Source organism: Uloborus diversus, chromosome 3, assembly GCF_026930045.1.
Source record: "Uloborus diversus isolate 005 chromosome 3, Udiv.v.3.1, whole genome shotgun sequence".
Taxonomy (NCBI): domain Eukaryota; kingdom Metazoa; phylum Arthropoda; class Arachnida; order Araneae; family Uloboridae; genus Uloborus; species Uloborus diversus.
The window spans coordinates 119,836,196-119,859,028 of record NC_072733.1 but is presented as its reverse complement, the minus strand read 5'-3'; the positions used below and the strand labels follow the sequence as shown (position 1 = coordinate 119,859,028).

Below are 22,833 nucleotides of genomic sequence, written 5' to 3'. Positions count from 1 at the left end.
GGTTTTTCATTAAGGTGGTATCCTGGTAAAATATGTATTTTTAATAATGATGGTATCAAACTTTTTTCTGCATTTTTAATTGATAAATTGTATTTTGTAAAACCCACCTCATTTTTAATTAATCAAAGTAGTGACTCACCACCAAATGTAAATGTAACCGAGGTCAAAGGATTAGACCTGGAGTTGTGGCATGAACGGTTTTGCCATATTAGTTATGACAGTATCTTGGAAACTGAAAAGAAGAACTGTGTCAACGGACTTAATATAAAAGGTAGAAACCGGCCAGATTGTGAACCTTGTATTATTGCAAAGAAAAGAAGGTGTTCATTTAAGCCCACTCCAGGGATACGGTCTAAAAGACAACTTGAGCTTCTTTTCATGGATCTAGCAGGGCCATTTCCGGTGGAGTCACTAGGGGGGAAAAGATATATTTTTTCCATAATTGATGATTTCTCAAGGAAGTCCACTATTTACTTTCTAAAGTCAAAAGATGAAGCTTTTGGATATTTCCTTAGATACCAGAGGCATGTAGAGAGAGCCCTCAACAAGAAAATTTTGGCCATAAGGTCTGATAATGGGAGGGAATTCACAAATTCTAATTTTGAGACCCACTTAATTAAAGAAGGCATCAGCATAGAAAGAACCAACCCTTATACTCCCGAACAGAACGGGGTAGTAGAAAGATACAATTTGACTTTGATGAATGGGGTTAGGGCGATGCTGAAAGACTCTGGACTAAAGGAAGAATTTTGGGCGGAAGCCGCCTTATGCTTTGATTATGTCAGGAATAGAACAGTTCTAAAAGAAAGAGGGAAAACCCCATTTGAGCTGTTCTGGGGAAACAAGCCTTCAGTAAGGCATTTCCGGAGGTTTGGATGTATTGCCTACAGAGGCATGCCAAAACAAAACCTAAAGAAATTTGACTCGAGAAGTAAGAAAGGCATAATGGTGGGCTACGCAACCCAAGCAAAAGGGTACAGAATTTGGGACCCAGAGCTAAAGAAAATTTTTGAAACTATCAATGTGGACTTCAGGGAAAATTTAATTTGGGGGAAATCAAACTTGAATGGGAATGTAGACAATGATGATGATTATTCTTTTATTAAACCTATTAGTGAAGTTCTCTTAGATAAAGAGATAGATGAAAGAAAGGCTCCCACCCCTTGTGAGGAAATTGAATGGGTAAGGGATGCAGTAAAAAGAAAGACAGGGGACCGTACTGATATCTACTACCATGAAAAGGGAAATAAAACAAGGTTGAGGTCACCCAATGATGTAGAAAAATATTGTAAGAAGAATAACATTGTTTACAATCCTGAACTATTTGATTTCAAAAGTAAAAATGTACCTTATAATCCTTTGTTTGATATTTTTAATTCCCCTAAGGAACAAATGGAACCCGAGCCAGAGGCAAATTTGTCAGAAGTGCTAATTCCCCAAAACTATAATCAATGCTTGAAAACCCCAGAAGTAAAACATTGGCAAGAAGCCATGTCAGAAGAAATGAAAGTGATTCAAGAAAGGGGGGTGTGGCAGTTAGTTCCCCAGCCAGTTGGTAAACCAGTACTTGGTAATAAGTGGGTCTATGACTTGAAGAGGAATGCTAAAGGGGAAATTGCCAGGTTTAAAAGCAGATTGGTTGCGATGGGAAACAGGCAGGTGGCAGGAGAATCGTATTCTCAGGTTTTCTCCCCAGTTATCAATTTCTCCCTGATCAGAATGTTTTTCTCAATTCTGGTGATATTCCTGGGTTGGAGCCATTTTCAATTAGACGTAAAAAACGCATATCTTTATGCTGATTTGCATGAAGAAATCTATATGCGACAACCACAGGGTTTTGTAATCCCGGGAAAAGAAGACTGGGTATGCCGTCTAAAGAAATTTCTATATGGTCTCCATCAATCGGGGAGAAATTGGTACCTGGAAATTGATAGGGTGCTCCAAGGTCTAAATTTTATGAAATTTAAATGTAGTAACTGTGTTTATACAAGAAACAGAAATGTGTTTTTATTGATGTATGTAGATGATATAATAATTTTTGGAAAAAATGAAATCATAATTCAGGAAACAATTCAGGATTTATCAAAACATTACGATATTAAAGAATTAGGGAGAACTAAAAAATTATTGGGGGTAGAATTTGAAGAAATCAATGGGGGAATTTTTATACACCAAAATTCTTACATTAAGACAGTTTGTGAAAATTTTGAAAAGTATCAATACCCATACTCGACCCTCCCAATAGCGAAAGGTACAGTTTTGTCTTTAGGTGATTGTCCAAAAACGGACCAAGAAATAAAAGAAATGGAGAAAGTACCTTATCGCAATTTATTGGGATGTTTGTCCTATATAGCAGGGAAAACTAGACCGGATATTGCCTATACAGTTAATCTATTATCTCAATTTCAAGCAAATCCGGGTAAAAGACATTGGCAGTGTTTATTAAGACTTTTAGGTTATTTAAAATATACAAATTATTATAAATTAAGTCTATCTGCAATAAATGAAATTAAAATCAATGGTTTTTCTGACTCAGACTATGCTGCAAATAGGGACGATAGGATTTCGATGGGGGGAATTATTATTTACATTGACAAAGTACCTATTATCTGGCGAACATTTAAACAAAAGTGTGTTTCATTGTCCACCATGGAAGCTGAGTATATCTCTTTGACAGAAGCCGCAAAAGAGGTGGTGTGGTTAAAAAGAATTTTAGAAGAAACATCACATTTTGAAATAGCTGGATATAAATTTAACGGGTCTGTAATTAATTGTGACAATATAGCTGCAATAGAATTTTCAAATTCCCCTATAGAAAATTCCAGAACAAAGCATATTGATGTCAGATATCATTTTTTGAGAAACTTAGTAGAGGAGAATACATTTGAATTAAAATATGTGAAAAGCGCAGAAAATCCTGCGGATACGTTTACCAAACCTCTGACTCGGGGTACATTGAAAAAAATGTGCAAACTCATTTTTGGTAATTATGAAAATGTAAAAGTTTAATATTCAAATGTGTAAATTTTTTCAATGTTTCTCAAAAGTGTTTAAAAATTTTTTTAAATTGTTGTTTAAAATATGTCAGTTTTCATGTCGTTTGAAGTGTATCGTGCTGTGTGACCGAGAAGGGGGGAATTTGTTGGCATAAAATATTATTTTATTTTATTTTTTATTCTCGGTCCACAGCCGATAACTTAAAGAAAATAATTTAAAGTTAAGTGTACCTACTTTAAGCCCAGTCTGGTAAAAGTAGAACTTGTCAATCGACGATTCCCCCACGCCATAATTAATGGCGACTGTTTACTGAAACTATCGAAGATTGCATGTCTCAATGTGTCGATTCAGAAGAGTTGAGTTGTCATCTGATTGATTCGAATTAATTCCACTTGTTGACCGCACGTGCTATGGAGAGGAGTACGAATATTCGCGGCAGTGGAATATGCAAATGAGTGATGGTCGAAGTAGAAGTTAGTGTGGTGACGTCATCGAGGCATGGAATCTCATTGGTTGATAAAACATATATATTGTGGCGAGTGGCAGCAGGCAGTCACTCTCCTCTCTTCTCTCAACGATCCCCAGTTGTTGGTTCTGAACGTGAAGCCTAGTCCGGCTCACGTGTGGGGGGGGGGTTTCCCCGCGATGCTAGCGGGGGTTTTTGTGGTATGTGATATTTAATCTTCCAAGTCCTGGAATTAGTGAGTCCAGGTGAAGAAACACTTGTGTTGTGTCCGGCCAATTAAAATGCCGGGGAAGTGAGTTCCTACGTGTCTACCTGAGATGTTCACCGATCTACGAATTGTGTAATGTTGCCTTTTCAGTACGGACATTCCTGAAGTGTGATTCGGTGGACCTTTTGAGAGTCTTCAAGCTGATCCTTCGGAGTGGCAAGCGATTGCATCGACATTTTGGTGACATTTTTCTTTATTTACTGGAACCACTTTTGTTATGATATTTTGGGGGTGTATTTTATGGGGATGTTATTCTAGTCATATTTAATAAATGTATTTTTCTGAAACATGTTTTTTGCTTGTCTCCAACTTGACATTACACGGCCAGTTAATGTTGGCTTAGTTTAAATATCTTAACTTTTGGATTTTAAACTTAACTTTAATTATGCCAACAAGCTCATTAAAAGTCTTGCTTAAATTAATTGCAAAAAATTTTTCAGCTAACAAATTACTGCAAAGCACAGATATCCACACACGTATTTCATATATTTTCAATTCATTATGTGTTTTGTTTGTGAAAAATCCATTAATTTAGAAAATAAGCAAACCAATAAAAAAGTGCTGTTTTTGGATTTCAATTAAAAAGTTATATGTGCCGTATTCATATGCGTACAGTTTCATATAATTTGTCACGTAAAATATTGTGATGGTTTAACCCCAGTTTCATGCCGATATTTAAAATTTCTTCCCTCCATAAATATATCAAAACTGAAAAACAGGGGAAGGATTGGTTGACCTAACAATTTGCGACTTAACCATTCGTGTCTAACTCCCATAAGGAAGGTAAACACCATAAGTTTAGCAGATGCCTTTCTATTTCACATTTCTGTAGCTATCAAGTGAATGAAACGTCAGAACTCAAATTGAAAGGCTAAATCATTTGATTTATAAATCTAATAATTAACAACTGTAAATAAAATCCAACTTCAGTAAATGGTATAAACAAGTATGAGAGATTTCAACAATACTCAAATCAATCTTCATGTTCCAAAAGAACATCTTTCCAAAAAAAAAGTTGACACCCTAACAAGAATTATTCTAAAATGTTTAAAAAAATTTTAAGTCCCTAACTCTCATGGCGAAATCCTAACAGCCATCTCCTCAGTGCAGGACGTCACTTCAACAGCGAATGATCCTCTTAAAAATACGACTATCGTCAGTCGAAAATGAGGAACGTGAGCAGAAGAGTGATTTCCTTCTCATTCCATCTGCTTGTATCCTACCACGCACACACTGCACGTCACTCCGGATATGCTTATGTAAGAGCCAATCTGGATCTTTCCAGAACATTAGATTTGCCGTGGAGTCATCGGGAGATTACATCACACATCCGCTCGTGCTCTGACGTCACATCCTTCTTCCTGACGAACACGTCGTTCGAAATCGTTCCGATGTTTACACGTTGTTTTTCCGATACGAGATTTGAAACAAGCGTCCTTTAAGGGACAAGATTAACCGCTATTTCATTATTAAAGAAAGTAAGGGAGTAAAAACATTTACATTTAGTTTACACTTAACTTTTAAAATGAATTGGTGAGAATATTTCTCAAATAGACATTTTGTGGCTATCAGAAGGAAATTTCGTATCGGCAAAACTTTGGGGGGGAGGGAGGACTGCATTCTATTCTCATTCATTAATTTGTTTGTCTGCTTAAGTATAAACATACAACATAGAATCTGAAAACAGAAAGCCCAATGAGCTAAGTCTGCGCGCATGAGCGTCGCTGTGGCAAATTTGCGATATCCGCGATTTAACGTTTAGTTGCAACTGTTGGATATGTTTTAGTCTTGATTGAATTTCATTTCCTATGACAACTTTGGAATAACTGTTAGATCTGTTCTAACCTTGCAATTGCAGTCCGAGATAAACAAACCCTATGAGCTGAGAGTAAGTACCGTATTTTCGGGATTAAGCGCCGCACCCAGTATAAGCGCCGCATCGAAAATTATCGTCGCCGGAAAAAAAAAATTAATGTACGCGCCGCACCCATTATAAGCGCCGCGCCCGCTATAAGCGCCGCATCCAACTTAACGCAACTTAAAAGCGCAATTTAGACGTTCAGAAACTTGCAATAAAATGAAAATAAAATTTAAAAGAATATAATTAACATAACTATATTATTATTACTATAATTAAAATTTTCGTACTTTGGGAGGAGACATTGGTTGGTTATCCAGAGCGCGGGACGCGGACCCTTCTCCTCATGGCGCTCCACGTTTTTTTAAGTGGTCGGCGCCACTATAAGCACGCTTTTTTCAGTGGGTCGCATCCACTATGGATCGGCGATTCAAAATCCTTCGAAATCGCTGTCCTCGCTGTCGGACGCAAATAGTCCTAGAAAGTCTGCATCGAGCTCCGGGCTGTTTTCCTCGTCATCGGAGCCATCGTCCTCCGCAGCAACATCCGGGACTCGGGGAATGATCTCCGCCTCGGTGAAGCCGGAAATTATGGTGCTCGGCTTTACCGCATTCCAAGCTGCAGCTACCCACTTCGCCACTTCCGCGAACGACGCTTTCTTCAGGTTGCCGCCTTTCGTGTATTCGTGCAGTCCGTTCACCATCCAGGACTCCCATTGTTGACGCATGTGGCTCTTAAAACTGTGATTGGGGGCCAAATCCAAGGGCTGCAACTTTTTTGTAAGCCCACCTGGTATGATGGCCAGGGACGCCAAACATTGCCGCGCCGCTTCCTTCACAGGGTCGGTCTTGTGCGCCGCCATGGAGTCCATAATCAACATTCCACTTGGTTGGAAAAAAGCGCCTTTCCTTTTTCTCCAAACTTCGTTAAACCAGTCTGACATCAGGGCCTCATTCATCCACCCCTTCTCGTTGCAGCGGATGACAACGGTGGACGGGAAAGACTCCTTCGGGACCGTTTTCCGCTTAAAAATCAGCATAGGCTTCAGCTTCTCTCCGCTAGCCGTGCAAGCCAAAACACACGTGAATGATGTTTTTTCATGCCCCGTGGTTGTAATGGCGACGCTCTTCTCACCGGTAGATGTGACAGTCCTGTTGGGAGGGCAGTCGAAAGTCAAAGGGACTTCGTCCATGTTGATAAGCTGATGAGGCTGAAAGTTGTTTTCTTTCTTCAGCTTCTCGACGTAGTCTAAAAACTTTTTTTTCTGCTCCATCCAATCAGCTGGAAGACTCTGCCCCACAGTTGTTCGCTGCCTGACGGACAAATGATTCCGCTTCATGAATCTGAAGCACCAATTCGCGTTGCCTTTGAAGTTGGAAATATTCAAATTAGCAGCGATGCACCTGGCTTCTATTCGAATCCGGACAGTCGAAACGGAAATTCCTTTAGCTCTCTGCTCCACTACCCACTTCTTCAGGTCCCGTTCTAAATCCGGCCAGTGAGCTGATCTTCCTCGTCGGGCACGTTTTGTCTTCGGCATCGCTTCGATCGTTGATTTTTCGGACCTCCAACGCCGAACACATCTTTCATCAATTCCGAATTCCCGGGCAGCAGGACGATTTCCGATCGCTTCAGCCTTAGCGATAACTTCCAACTTGAAAGCTGCAGTGTAACTCTTAAGTCGTTTAGTAGGAGCCATTTCAGATGAAACTCGATGTAAAAACTTTAAGAAAGAAAAGAACGCACGAACGACAGCAAAAGCGACGATGTGAGTGAATAAAATTGGGGATGGGAGACGGAGAAACAAGTTTTCAATTAGTAGGTCACTTGACCACCCCGAGCAACCCACTTTGTTGAAAGGGGTGATTCCCCTTTAGAAAACTGGAAGTTCCACCCCCCTCCCCTGCTAGTCTTGCTAACAAGCTCCTTTCCTTGACCCTCCGTCCCCCTTCGCTTCGATGAGGCTTCCTCGCCGCTCACGTCATTCAGCGCTCACGTGGTTTAGCGTTTCTCTCTATGGTGCAACACCAGCAATCGCTGACTCACCTCCCCTCATGGCTACCCCTCTTTGCTTTGCTTGTCGCTCATTTCGCAAAACGAAAGGGAAAAGTGTGGCGCCATCTATTGGTAAAATGTTCAACTTTTTTGCAAACTCGGATTTTTTTTAAAACTTGATCGGGGAAAAAAAAAAAAAAAACACTATACCCGCCGCTCCCATTATATGCGCCGCATCCACATTTTTGAAACTTTTTTTCTTGTATGCGCCGCGGCGCTTAATCCCGAAAATACGGTACATAAGAATTCAGGGAAAATTGGTGATTTTTAAGCTTCCATTACTCCGGCCCATGATGTCCCTGGGGGTTGAATTTTTGTATATGTACTCAATGGCCCCCCAATAATATGTATACAAAAAATCATTACCGTAGCCCTCCGGGGGACTGTGATAGAACCCCAGGAAGGTACAATTTGGGGGGTAAAAACGAGGGGGGAAGGGGAGGGGAGTCAAATGGCACAAAAGGCACATCAGTAGGGCACGAGGAATGTGTGTGAGCAATTTCAGCTTGATTCCTTTTTTCATCTGGGCTGTAGCCCTGTCAAAGAAAGCAAAAACTTTTTTGAACAGCGATTTTATAACTTTAATACCTCCTCTCCCTGATGGTCCAGGGGATTGTATTTTGGTTTACGGCGTCAGGGGCCACTAGAGATTGAGTGTACCAAAAATCAACTCCTGGTTTCTTCATAGGGCTGAGATACAGAGGGGTGAAAAACCCAAAAAAAACCCCAACTTGTTCTGTCGTGTAATCTTGTTCTTGGTCGCTTTTATTTTCTTTCGTCTTTGGCGGTGGATTTGCTTCTGTTGGCTGCTGACGTTTGGTTTCCTTGGTGGGGCGGCATTTAATTTTTAAATAAAACAACTTGTAAATAGATGCATTTCTTCTTCTTCATCAGCACAACAGCCTGGTGCAGGCCAAGGCTTTCTCCGTCTGCTTCCTCCAGGCGGTACGACACGTTGCCAGGTTTCTCCACCTGTTCACTCCCAAAATTTTAGGGTCTTTCTCAACACTATCCAGCCACCTTGTTGCTGGTCTTCCCCTTCCCCTTGTATCCTCAATCCTTGAAAAAGTTAGCTTTTTAACCGGGTCCAGATCTGCACGCCTAAATGCATGCCCCAGCCATCTGATTCTATTGGCTTTAATTACTCTTAAGATGTTGGGTTGTCGGTATTTACGGTATACTTCAAAGTTATATAAACTTCTCCAAGTGTCATTTTCTTTTACTGCTCCAAAAATTGCCCGAAGGATCTTTCTTTCAAAAATGAGAAGTCTATTTTCCTCTGTTTTATTAATTGCCCATGTCTCACTACCGTATAAAATGATCGGTCTTATGAGGGTTTTGTATAGGTTTATTTTTGCATTAATGGAAAGGAGCTTAGATTTTAATTGGCTCTTTAAGCCAAAGTAGCATCTATTTGCCATCAAAATTCGATTTCCGATTTCAACTTTAAACTCATTCTTACTGGTAATAAGTGCACCCAAGTATTTAAACTGAGTGACTCCTTCAAAAGTATAGTTTCCAATATTAAGCGGTTGCACATCTTGTGTTCTAGTGCTCGCAACCAAAAACTTAGTTTTTTCCTCGTTTACAGTCAAGCCCAATTCCTTGGCAGCGCTCTCAAGGGCAACAAATGCCTCGATCACATCCTGTTTTCTTCGCCCAACGATGTCGATATCGTCCGCATATGCCAATATCTGTATAGTTCTCTGCAGGATTGTGCCTCTAGTGTTGATACCTGAGTTTCGTATAACCTTTTCAAGGGCTAAATTGAACAAAATGCAAGACAGAGAGTCTCCTTGTCTGAGGCCTCTCTCTGTATAGAAGACCTCCGATACTTCGGACATGGTCTTAATTCTGCATTTTACGCTTCGCAAAGTCATTTTGACAAGATTGATAAGCTTAGGAGGGATTCCGAATTCGTACATTGCCTCGAACAATTTATTCCTGTTGATACAATCATATGCTGCCTTGAAGTCAATGAACAGATGGTAGGTATCAATTCCGTACTCCTTGGTCTTTTCTAAGATTTGTCTTATAGAGTGAATTTGGTCTATGGTAGACTTCCCCTCCAGGAAGCCACATTGATAGTTTCCTACAACTTTTGAAACATACGGAAGAAGTCTACGAAATAGGATGTTCGGAAAAATCTTAAAAGCCACATTCAGAAGTGTGATACCACGGTAGTTGCGACAGTCCAGCCTGTCTCCTTTTTTGTGGATGGTGAAAATTGAACCCTCTTCCCATTCAATGGGCATCTGTTCCTGGTTCCACACATCACTAATGATCTTTAAAAGCTCATTGTTCAACTCCGGTGCATTGACAATAAGTAGCTCAGCTTTAATGCCATCTGGGCCAGGGGCCCTGTTTCTATTAAGATTTTTTAAGGTATACTCCAATTCCCTTAAGGTAGGTACAGGCATATCTTGTGTTTTTCTAAGGGTACTAGATACTTCAGAGGTAACAGTTTCATCAACCGGGCTGTCATTACCAAACAGCACCTCTTTAAAATGCTCTCTCCATCTAATCATTGTTTCTGTGTTATTACAAGTCAATTCACCATTTCTCTTTCTGATAGTTGTAGTTCTAGAGTTAAAATCTTTCCTAATATCATTAACCAATTGATAAAATTTTCGTGCTTCTCTCTGGGTCTTCATATTTTCTATATCTTTGTATTTGTTTTCCATAAAGATTCTTTTCTTTTTCTTATGCATCCTTTTTTCTTCCCTTCTCAACTCCTTATATAATTCAGTTGAATTTCTAGTAGAGTGTCTTCCAATCATAACCCTGTAAGCTTGGTTTTTTCTATTAGTCAGTTCTTCACACTCCTCATCATACCAGCCATTTTCCCTTTTATTTTTCTTAAGCTCTGGTATGGTCACATTCGCTACATTGTTTAATCACCGTGACGACATCCTTCCACTGGTGTCTTTCATTTTCTACATAGTCTCTACTGGTAAAACTTTCCTTTAAACAATTCCTATATCTCTTTAGGGTTTCAGGTTTCTTTAATTCATTATAATCTAATTTCTTAACCTCCTTGCGCTTCTCCTTGTGAATAATCTGCTAATCTTAGCTCTCACTTTAGACATCACCAAAAAATGGTCAGAGTCCACATTTGCCCCTCTATAACTGCGCACATCAATTAGACTACTTCGATGTCTTTTGTCAATCAAAATATGATCTATCTGATTAAATGTCAGGCCATCTGGAGACCTCCAAGTATGCTTATGCACATTTTTATGAGGAAATATAGTTCCTCCAACAACTTGATCATTTGCAGAAGCAAAATCTGCCAGTCTTGTGCCATTATCGTTGAAATCATCATGAAGGCTATTATTTCCTACAAATTCCTTCAAGCTATGATTTTTCCCAACCTTGGCATTAAAATCTCCAACCACTATTTTAATGTCATTTGAGTGACATCCAGAGAAGACATTTTCCAGCCTGTCATAAAAACCATCCTTCTCAACTTCAGGTTTTTCCTCCGTAGGTGCATGTACACAAATAATACTAATATTGTGTAGCTTACCCCTCAATCTTAATTTACATATTCGTTCATTCACCGGCACAAAGTCCACTACTCTCTCTCTTAACTTTTTGGACACAACAAAACCCGTGCCAAACTGATGTTGCGAGTCATGACAGCTGTAATAAAAGCTATAATTCCTCTTTTCCAGAATACCATGTCCTAACCATCTTTTCTCCTGAACTGCCAAAAGATCAATATTATAAGAAATAAACACTTCTATTAGGTTCTTCAGTGCTCCACCCCTATATAGGGTACGTAAGTTCCATGTCCCAATTTTCAAATCCATATTCATTCCATGTCGTCTCCGTCGATTCCGTCCGGATTTAGCTTCTTGAGATTTCTGAACAAGATATGTTTTCCGGGGTGAGGTTGTTGGCCTCGCGCCCAACCCCCAACCTGGAGGACCAGGGTGTTCCTTTTAGTCTGGCACCTACCCTTTGACCTGTCCGGCTTGGGAGACCCTACCAGTAGCAAAGCTACCGCCGGCATAGCTTTCCGGGTCATCGGTGCACGCAAGCTCCACCGCCCCTTCAAGGCAGAAACACCATCGGGGAGAATAGATGCATTTACAAAAAAAAAAAAATAATACTAAAAATTTACATACTTTATCCAGTAAAACCCCCTTATCCCTTTTTTAGATATGCTTGGTTTAAATTTAAATAAAAGGGGGTGGCCCACTTACCCCAAATTATGGGGTAAGTAGGAATCCCATCTGATTTTTTAAAAAATATACCTAGTAATCATTAAGAACATTTAAAGCATTATTTTAGAAATTATTGATGAACTTTTGTTTCTTAAGATTAAGTAAGACAATGAGTTTAATTTATTTTGCTTCAAAACTGTTTTATAAGGTTTTGAAAACGAACTGTTTGCAAAAGGGGTCCCACTTACCCCAACCAACCCTAATATGTTTGTTAGTCCTGGTGTTTTAAATGTTAAATAAGATTTGTATCATGTATTTGGACATTTGTATATCTTTCTATACCTATTTTTGAAAAACAAAATTTAACTAGCATGAAAATGGCATAAAATATGTTTTTTACATTGCATAAAATTTTTTATGAAGGGCTTGGGTAGAAATGTGACAAGCCACAAGGAGTTACTTTTCGATCAAAAATTTTGTTTTTGGGTCATTCTCCAGAAAACGTAACTTTTGAATGCAAATATTTTTCAATTCCGAAACCTTTTTTTTTTTGCATTCTTACATGAAAGTCTTACCTACTAGAAGTAACCATAAACAATGGCGCAGCTAAGTTCCAATTAGTTTACTCATAAATAAAAAAATTTAAAAAACCTTGTTCAGGGAAATAAAAAAAAAGAAAGAAAAAATTAACATTTAAAAATTGAGGTCAATTTAATATCAAAGTAGTAATTTTGTTAATTGTGCAAACAATTATCTATTTTAATGATTAGTAGGAATATAATATTATGCTCTTTTAATTATAGTACAGCTTAATTAGCAGTTTCAAATGTATGTTAAAAAATAGTATTTAGTAAATTTGAGGATATACTGGCAATTTATAATTTTGATAGAATGCCTATTATTGATGTATTTCCCCTCCATCAGTTATTTTCACCTCAGAAATAATGACATTGATAAGGGTCTGTCACGGAGGTGAGGAATTTTCCATTAATATTGGCTTAATAGATACATTTTTCAGGAGAATTTTTTTTTTCTTTGCTGCTACAATCTGCACATGTTAAGCATATGAAAACATGTTCACTTCTTTTTTTTTTACATTAATTTACATCCCTGAAATTCAAGTTCACGGAGGTGAGAAGTCAGAATAACCATACTAAGTTTTTAAAGCAAAATCTATGTTTTTGTTTTTCGACGAAAATATCACAACGTCAACTATGGCTGAAAATAAACAAGAGGGCTCCCTTGTATCATGGAAAATTCAATTTGATATCATTACTGCCACGTGTTAATGAGGAATGGCATTTTGTGTTTAGGTAACAGAGGTGAGAATTTATTGTGTGACATGACTTCTTGTCCTTCTAAAACGAACTAAAACACAATATTAAAAAATGAAATATACTTAAACAATTAATATTTGAGACACTTGTGAAAGGAATAATCAATAAATAAGTATATACTTTTAATTAAACAAGTTATTAAGCAACACAAACAGTCACACAAGGTGTGTGACATGCCATGGAGGTGAGAATTCACATGTTGTGAACCAAAAATATACTAAAATAAAAATTATTATTAAAAAACTGCTGGCAGGTTTAAATGGATATATTTTTGATGAAATTTAAAATAATTGTTAAATGAATTGTTCCTTAAAGTTTTTACTGTAAAAGGCGTGTGACAGAAAAGTTACACTTTCTGAAGAATGACCCTTTTTATAACTGAAATTGAAATAAATATGACAATGGATTATGTCATTTTGAGAAAAACATACCTGGTTTAGTATTGCAGAATACAGAATGTATAATACCTTTGAAAAATTCTACAACCATTTTTTATAAGTTGAAAATTGGCCAACTGAAAAATTCACATCATGTGGTATATCACATTCAGAGCCCTTCATATCTTTTTTAGATTGTATATCAGATATGGTATATTATTAATTGAATATGTCATGGGTTTAAGATGCATGAATACTATCAAAATGGGCTCTACATAATGATGTCATCCCTTTTTCTCAAGATTTTTGATCCCCCTTGGTCACAAATTGTCATACTTCACTTTACCCCCTGCTCCTTTGTTACATGTTGCTATGTTTGTATACTATAATGTGTGTATGTACACACAAAAAACAAAAATGGAAATGTGAAAAGTATTAGTGTACTGATTGCTAATATATATGACCAATATCAAAAAATTTTACTATAAAACTATAATGTATACTCCTTTTGCTAGTTATTGTAACCCTTTTGTTTTGTGAAAGGGAAATTATATTCAAAGTTTTTTGTGTTGCACCATTTATAAGTTTTATACATTTTCATCAATTATACATATTTTAAATTGGTCTGTTCAGAGTTTAATGTGTACAAACGTATAACCTATTAAGTTTTTTTCATTTATCCGATTTTTTCATACACTCCCTTCAAAAACATATAAATGGTGCTTCACTGTAGATAACTTTCTGTTTGATATGAAAATTGTAAAAATCTCATTGCCATAAAACAAAATTTGAGAAGAAACTTTCTTTTTCTTCTTTACATAGGTTAGTTGCTGGAAGTATTTTGGGTCACTTCAAAGCTTTTTTTGAAGAAATTGTAAAGGTTAACAAAAAATGTGGTCCTTTTGAGGTAATGTAAATTTCCTAAAATTCATAATATTCATGAATTAGTAGCTAAACAACCAATGTCTAGTTTTTAAGGAACTTTTTTTAAACAATGTCATTTTTGTTTGATTTTATGCACACCATAATATTCATCATCATTTCAGTTTTATGGAAAAATTAAAAATAGTAGAAAACCTAGTTTTGTACTTTTTGCTTCAATGCTTGATAAATTGAGACATTTGTTGCTGATGTTTAAAAATATTTGTCTGCAATAAAAGTCTATCTTGTATTTAAAATTATTACAGCATAAAGAGTTTTTACTTAGTTTCAGAACATCTTAAAAGCAGGATATCCGCGTTCCTGGAAAGTCATGAAAAAACATAGATTTTGTGCATGATTGAATTTGGTTAAGGAAATTTGTGATTTTCAGCAAAAAATGCTCACAAATCCAGGAAACTGACAATTTGTCTTGGGTTTTGAGTTCTAGGACATACATACTAACCAAACTTTACAAATCAGGCATAAAATGTTTAGCATTTTAGCTGTTTCTTACGCTGTTAAGGGTAATTTATTCAATCTCCTATTTTTTATGCATTTCAAAATCTGATTACACCTGCTTCTGTAAAACTCTTTTGTTTTTGTCTACTCCCTGACTCTGCCGCTTGTACATTAATAATTTTGTGTTTACTGGGGATGTGTCATTTATGAATGAACGGGTCAAAAAGAACAAATCCATAAAATGAACGGATACGTTTGTTCACTTAAAAAATGAATGACCTTTTTGAATGGTGAGCAGTTTAGAACATTGAATTGATGCACTTGTGATCAAATCACTTTTTTTTTTTGTTTTAATTACATTCATCTTCAAATTTTTAACTCTCAATCAATCTCAAAGTTCCTTTTTCTCAGTGCAGTACAATATATTCATTTCGAACCTTTTTACTTTTTGCTTTATTCATCAATTTTCTTTAATTGTTGCAATTAATTTGCAATTTTCCAATGTATCCATTAGTAATATTTTGTGTTATTTGTTTGGGCTACGATCCCTTTGTCTTCTATAGCATCCCTATCAACTACCATCTACATTGATTTGGCTTTATTTTCAACATAAAGCTCTTAATTTTATTACGGTAAGACACGAAGCAGATAAGTTGATCAAAACAAGAACTATTTGTTGCAATTTTAGCTTCATTACGCTGCTTTAAAAAAAAATGTCGTTTTATTTATAAAATGTTCACGACATTATTGGAGAATAAGTAACTGATCAAAAGCATCATTAGTTCATTAAAGTTGTGTACATTTCTTTTTACAAATTTCCCAGTAGAGTTTGAAACAATGTTATTTTGTATTTACGTTATTATAATCTAATAAAGAAAATTAGAAATAGTGTTATTTTTTAGAAACATTATGTTGAAAACTAAAATCCATAAGTAAATTGTTGATCTAATGAAAAGTCTATGTATTTTCTCAGTTGACAGAGTAGAGTTTAAAGAAACTTCCTAAAGTCTGTCACATTATTTTTAATGTAAGAGAACAAATATTCCTCTCTGTTTTGAGAATCACCCAAACACCATTAGAAAAAGTCAAGTTAAAGCAATGTATTAGTCAAGCACTGTTTTATTATCAGGAAGTAACTATTATATTTTATTTTTTACTATTTTATTATATTTGTAAATATAAGTGGCATGAATTTTATTTTACGCATGGCGGAAATTAGCTTTTGCGATATTTTGTGCATATTCAGATTTATTCAACTTAAAATTGTCAATTTTGAGCATATGCCTTTTACCAAGTTTTCCAATTAAGGATTTAATCTCTATATGATTTTGCTCTTTTTGTCAACTTTTTTGAGTTGCTTTTTATTGACATTGACTAAAAGCTCTAGTATTTATTAAAATGTTGCTTAATCCACCATGGTAATAGAGAAAATAAGGATTTTGTTCCTGGTATGAGCAAAAAAAAAAGAAAAAAGAAAAAAAAAATCTAGGCATGATAATTGAATCGGTAAGAGCAAAAAACCACTTCAATCGAAAAAATTCTAAAATTCATTTTTCATGGAAACAAGCTCTGGAAGGCAAGATGCTTGTTAAATGCAAATACCACGCTCAGGTTACTTTTGAACGTTCTGTGCAAAAACGATACGAGTCAGTGACTGACGTGGTTTTAATTGTGAATTCAAGTTTGCTCCGACTCTATACAAAGAATTCCACTGTAACTCTAAAGAAAAAGGGGTTATCACAGCAATCACTCTCATTAATGGGATTCATAAACACAGCTATCAGTTGCTGAAACCTACCTCTCGTGATGTCAATTTTCCTTCAAGCCATGCCTACCCATCAGTCCAAGTTCTAATCAACATAAAGAAAATGGAAGACAACGTCAAGAAAATTATTACACATTCCCGATAACTGTAAAGTTTTTTATGATGAACTATTTACCTGGCCAACGACTTCACATGACGATGAGACAATGAGCTTGACAATCATGTATTTTAAGAACCCTACTTTAACACACCTATACTTTATTTTATATTTCCTGTTTTATTGATAGATTTAGCTACAACCACTAAAATTTTTGTAATAATCTTCCATTGTAATTGTTAGACTATATTTCTTAATACTGTAAAGTTTTTTAAAATCCTGATTTCTTATGGTTTTGTAAGAGCTTAATTTTTTTTGAATACCTGTGTTATGATCGTAAAGCAACTATTACTTCTTTTTGGATGAAATCACGAATAAATATAAACTTTGAATGTATGATAACTTTTTCCTCTAAGTCTAAAAACCAATTGAGTGCAAAAACAGCACAAGTCCAAATTACATTTTAAATTTTCCTGAGCCCAATTTTAATAGAAACTATGCAATTTTGCCATGACATCAACACAAATGCCTGTTATTACAGGGGTAAAAAATTGTTCGATCATTTGAAAATTTGGGAGAGTTATGACTTCTTTTTCTCTTTGGAAATTCTTGACTTATGTAGTTTTTGCATTTACCGATTCAAATATATTTTGTTCCTTTCTTTATACACTATTAACCAAAAATCTTTCAACTACACCTTCAAATTAAGGTTATATATTATCTTTAATTTTCTTGAAATTGATTTTTAAAACTTTTTCAGTGTGTATTATGTGTGGGAGAATTTTTTGGACCAAAAAAAGATGAATGGCAGCTCATAGGATCTGGTGTTGTTGAAGGTAAGCGAAATTTCCCACCCAATATAAATGTACACAAATATGAAATGTGCATGAAAGAATAGATACTAGGGATGCACTGATAAGTAAATTGGCCGATTAACAATGATGAACATTTAATCGGCTGCTGATTGATTTTGGGGAAAATTAATTTTAATTTTAAAATTTTTCCATTAGTTTTTTTTTATTTTATTTATAATTTTAACTTTTTCTTCAATAGTGGTTATCTTGTTTATTTCTGACTGGTGATTAGTTTTTTTTCCATCATCAAGCTTTTTTTCAAAATTAAGTTAACAAGTTTTGTCAAATTAGGTTAGCCAATTTTCTTATTAATTAGGGTCTGGTGGGGGAAAGTGGTCAATGGGGTAAAGTGGTCATACATCAAATAAATGGCTGTAGCTTGGAAATAAATGTTTGTATGAGTATTTTTTTTTATTTTGAGGTTAACGGTTAGGAACTATATTCTGAATTCAAAATTTTATAACTGACAACATTTCATTAAGGGATAAAGTTCTTTTTTGTGCATATGAAACGTTTTAAATCTGAACACCTCTTTTAACTTCTCTGGGAAATTTCGTTTACTTGAATTTGGGACAGATTGATATCACAGGAAGCTTCCTACATGTCTCAAGAACACTTCCTCATTAACAGCTATCTGTATTTATTTTACATAATATTTTAGAGCAGTTCAAGTAAGATGGGGTAGAGTGGTCATATAATTAGGCTTAACATAAATCGTTGTTCTACAGTCTCTCAACCTTAAGGTATAAGGCAGATATTAATTAAATATTCATTTCACTAAACATGTATTGTTTTTACAGTAAATGGTAGGACTTGGCGATGCATTGCCAAAAACTGGTGTGCATCCTACATCCTTAAACCGGTTAAGAATTTTTCTCTAAACCAATGCATGAATTCTGCTCCGATGTACAGACACCGCTCCAGGGTTCCTGTGCATTTTAATCTCTAATTTTTTCACACTAATGCTAATTTGCAGTGTGTCAGTCCAAGGTACGAAGAGTTAGACTTTCATTTCTCCCAAAACATGAAAGAATTGCACTTGCGTTCATAGTTATAGACAAAAGATATGTTGATGAACTTCTGGCAAGTGAGTATATTTATCATATAGTCACTTGCCAGAAAAAAAGCAAAATTTAAAGAGCAAAATAGCAACAAGAAAGGCAACATGTATTTTGGTGTTACAAGAAGTAGAATTCCTAGCACAGATGTCACACGTATCGGTAACTCGTAGTGTCACTGACTCCTCCCCCCCCAAAAAAAACTTTATAATTGTTTTGTTTAAATATAAAATTTATATAATTTCAGAAAAAATTCAGTTCTATTTTTGTGGCATAACATAAGTTTCGAAATACAAATATGAACTGCTAATCCATTTTATGCAAAATTTGTCCCAGATGATAAATGTAACCTCCCCCTCTCCCTGCAATATTGGACACTTTATTTTGTTAAATTTGTTAGCTTAAATATAATTTAAGATATATTGGTAGAAATTTTCAGAATTAAAGTATTTATACTTTTTATAAACTATGAAATCCTCTTTGAGTGTCACCCGGTGCGACCACTCTCTCCCGCTACTGATTACAAGAAACCTTTTTTTAGTGCAAGAATATCTAAGCTTTTGAATGGAATGCATGACTTTGTATCCATTTACTTACATCTTTTTGTATTGAAAAAGCAGGCTCATTGTAATCTCAAAACTTGTCTTTGATATTTTTCACTAACTTGCTCTTTTAGCACTGCTTTATAATATAATGAATTTCTTTCTGGTGCTGAAATCTGTTAATTCGTATCTGGCATGATATATAATCTTTCTTGGAGATACGGAGACCGAAACAGAACAGTATACTCCAAATGAGATCTTTCCAAACTTCTGTATCATCGCCTCAGGGCAACACTAAGACATCTAATCCTAAAAATAACACTAAGATATCCTACTGTTGCTCTGAGGCGATGATATAAAGGCATTGCATTGCACTCGAAACCCCCCCCCCCCCCCCGTGCCTACCGCGTTTGCAGTTTACCAGTTTTAGATGCCCAAAATGACTTGGGCAAATGGGGCCACAGGGACAGTTTAACCCCGACTCGACCCCAGGGGGTTAAACTGTCCCTGTCGGTCGACCAGGTCGACCGAAAAACACATTTCATAAAAAATTATCAACTGGAGTCCAATCACATGGTTTCCTCCAGAAAAATCATACACCTGAACAGTTAGAAGATTACAGTGAAGTGAACTGTTGGTTAATGGTTATGCTAGAGAAAATATTATTTACGAGATTATTTGGGAAATGGTTTTCAAGTAGTTTATTTTTAAGTAGATTAATTTCTTGGTTGAATGCTGTAATAGTGTTGCAAATTCTTTTGATTCTGATGGCTTCCGAAACAATGATGCCAATAAAAACTTGTTTACTGAGGCAAGAAGAAAAACTTTGCAGACAGTTAACTTTGAATTGAAAGTCGCGTCTTTTATCATAAATAGTGGTTTCACAGTTGAAGTCAACATTAATTTTAATGTCATGAAAATTAAAAATTTTACAATTAGAACTACTAGTCTTTTTTAATGTGAGGGAGTTATGATAAATATTTTTGCTGAGTTCAGGAAATTGGAGTAGTTGATACGTAATAAATCACCAATATATCTGCAACAAAAAGGTGTAGTACCAAGATTATCAATAGAAAATTTTCTTTCATAAAATGAAAGAAAAAGGTTATCTAGGGTAGAACTAAAGTTAGCACCTATAGCAATACGATTAATTTGTTGAAAGCAAGAATTGCCATTTTTAAAATAGTTGTAAAAGATGCAAAATTTAAAAAGTTTGAAAAAAATTTCTTCTGTAATTTTGAGTGAAGTATTAACTGTTTTGAAATGTTCAGTAACTGTGAATTGCAGTTCATTGAGTGGAATGTTGGTAAACAGATTTTCAAAATCAAATGTTTCAGATGAAAGATGTCGAGCGCATTAAGTAGTTTAATCACATCATTGCTGTTATCGATTATTCAATACCATTTCTGTTGACAGAGCTGAAGTTGGTTTAAAATCTTTTTAGGATAAAATTCAAGTTTAACACTGAGATTTTTTCCAATGATGTTAATTGCAGAAAATATAAAACGAAAACAAACAAGTGTTTTGTGGAATTTGGGAATTGCATAAAGGTAAGGTAAATGGATAGTCTTAGGACGGGGTAATTTCATGAGTTGGTAGGCAGCAAAGAATTTTTTTATGATGGAAGATTCATTTAGTGTGGAACGTGTCAGATGTTATAATAGTAGCATCAAGTTTTTTACAACAGATAGAAAAGGGTCATTCCATGTCAAATCAACCAAAAAAAAAATTATTTTCAAATTTACCATCTCAGATTTTCATGAAAATTTCAGGGATTATACTGTTTGACATTCTAAATTCAGATCTACTTTTTTAAAAAATTAATCTCTTTTGGTTAATGAGTTATTAATCTTTTAAATCTGTAAAAAAACATGTTTTTTTACTCATCTGTTGCGCTTAAAAATGCTACAATTTTAGTTGTATGGGGTCAATACAGTTGGTTAATAGCTCATTTTAAAGAGAATTGCATGAGATTTAATTTGACATGCAACTTGCATATTTTTCTTGCATTTTTAATTTTTTTAAGACTTTTTAAATTTTAAATTAAAATTTTTTTTAAGTTAGTGTCCTTTAAAAATTTTGAAAAAAATATATGTTTTTTAATATGTTTTAGTTGATTTATCCTAAAAATTTCAGAGTGGGGACATGATGAGATCAGCAGTTATAGCAAATAATGCAATTGTGCTACTAAGTATTTTTGTTTAAAAATTAAAAAAACAATAAATAAGTAAAAAATATTTTTTTAAATGCACAAAACTATTTTTAACAATTTAAATTTATTTCAAAATATACATGTTTTAGTTTTTTTTACTAATATTATAAACATTTTGTAGTAAAACTATGAATAGTTCAATTAATTAAAAAAAACCTTTAAATTTAAAAAAAATCTTAAATTTTGGTTATCTTTTATTCTTTTGATTTTCAGTAAACAGAACTAGCACAGAAACTTCGAGGATGTAATTTTGAAATGTATAGACACAAAGTAAAATTCGATACATAAAAATACCTTGTGGCAGATAAGTCTTTCATCTCCTCAGTTTGGAAAGTTGCTTTTTACTCGCCTTTGAACGTTCAGATTCTGAGAGATTATAAGCCCTTCCAGTTTGTGTTGTAGAGTCAGCTTTGGTTAGTATTTCCGTTCTATTTACAACCAATACATCAGGAATATGAGGGTACTTAAAGGATGGAGAAGGTCTATGAGGTTGTAAAAAACTTACTTTAACCTCCTCATTTTCAATTCCTAAAACACAACCTAGCCACCATTCATTATTATATACACATGTTACAAAATCAACTATATCATTCAAGTCCAAATCATCAGCATCATCATGTTTGCTTACTATCTCTTCTTTTGTGTGGTGTGAAAAGGAGTAATATTTAACGAAAACTGCTTTTGTTTTTTGGTCTGTAATTGTGGAACTGTTGAGTTCCTTTCACTGTTATGGCTTCTTCAAACCTTGTTTTCAGAAATGCTAATTCTTTTTCGTAATCTTTTTCTGTTGAATATATGAAATCGATATTTTTAATAATGTCTTTAGACCATTCATATAATTGACAGGGGGAAGAAAATTTAAAATAAAAGTAATTTTAAAAAGTAAGAGATTAATTTTTAAAAAATATGATTTTAAAAAAGTAAAAGAAAATAATCTAAAAAAATGTCTAATAAAAATATATATATATATATATATATATATATATATATATATATATATATATATATATATATATATATATATATATATATATATATTCTTTTCTTTTTTTTACAAAAAAAGTCATTGCATTATTTGCTATAACTGCTGATCCCATCATGTCCCCCCACTCTGAAATGTTTAGGATGTATTTATTAAAACATATATTTTTTTCAAAATTTTTAAAAGACACTAACTTTAAAAAAAATTAAATTTTAAATTTTAAAATTAAAAAAACAGTTAAAAATTTAAGAGAAATATGCAAGTTGCATGTCAAATTAAAGCTCATGCAATTATCTTTAAAATGAGCTGTTAACCAACTGTATTGACCACATAGAACTAAAATTGTAGCATTTTTAAGCACAACAGATGAGTAAAAAAACGTGAGTTTTTACACATTTAAAAAATAATAACTC

At 34.7% G+C, this 22,833-nt stretch overlaps 1 protein-coding gene across 1 annotated transcript in view; it reads left to right on the top strand.

The window, feature by feature from the left end:
- The window catches only part of LOC129218198 (CWF19-like protein 1), a gene marked incomplete in the record, with an annotated part of 185,432 nt that overhangs the window by 16,633 nt on the left and 145,966 nt on the right, over positions 1-22,833 (top strand). The window contains 2 exon segments of the mRNA XM_054852413.1: positions 14,353-14,437; positions 17,533-17,608. Of these exon segments, the coding sequence (XP_054708388.1) occupies positions 14,353-14,437; positions 17,533-17,608 (161 nt within the window).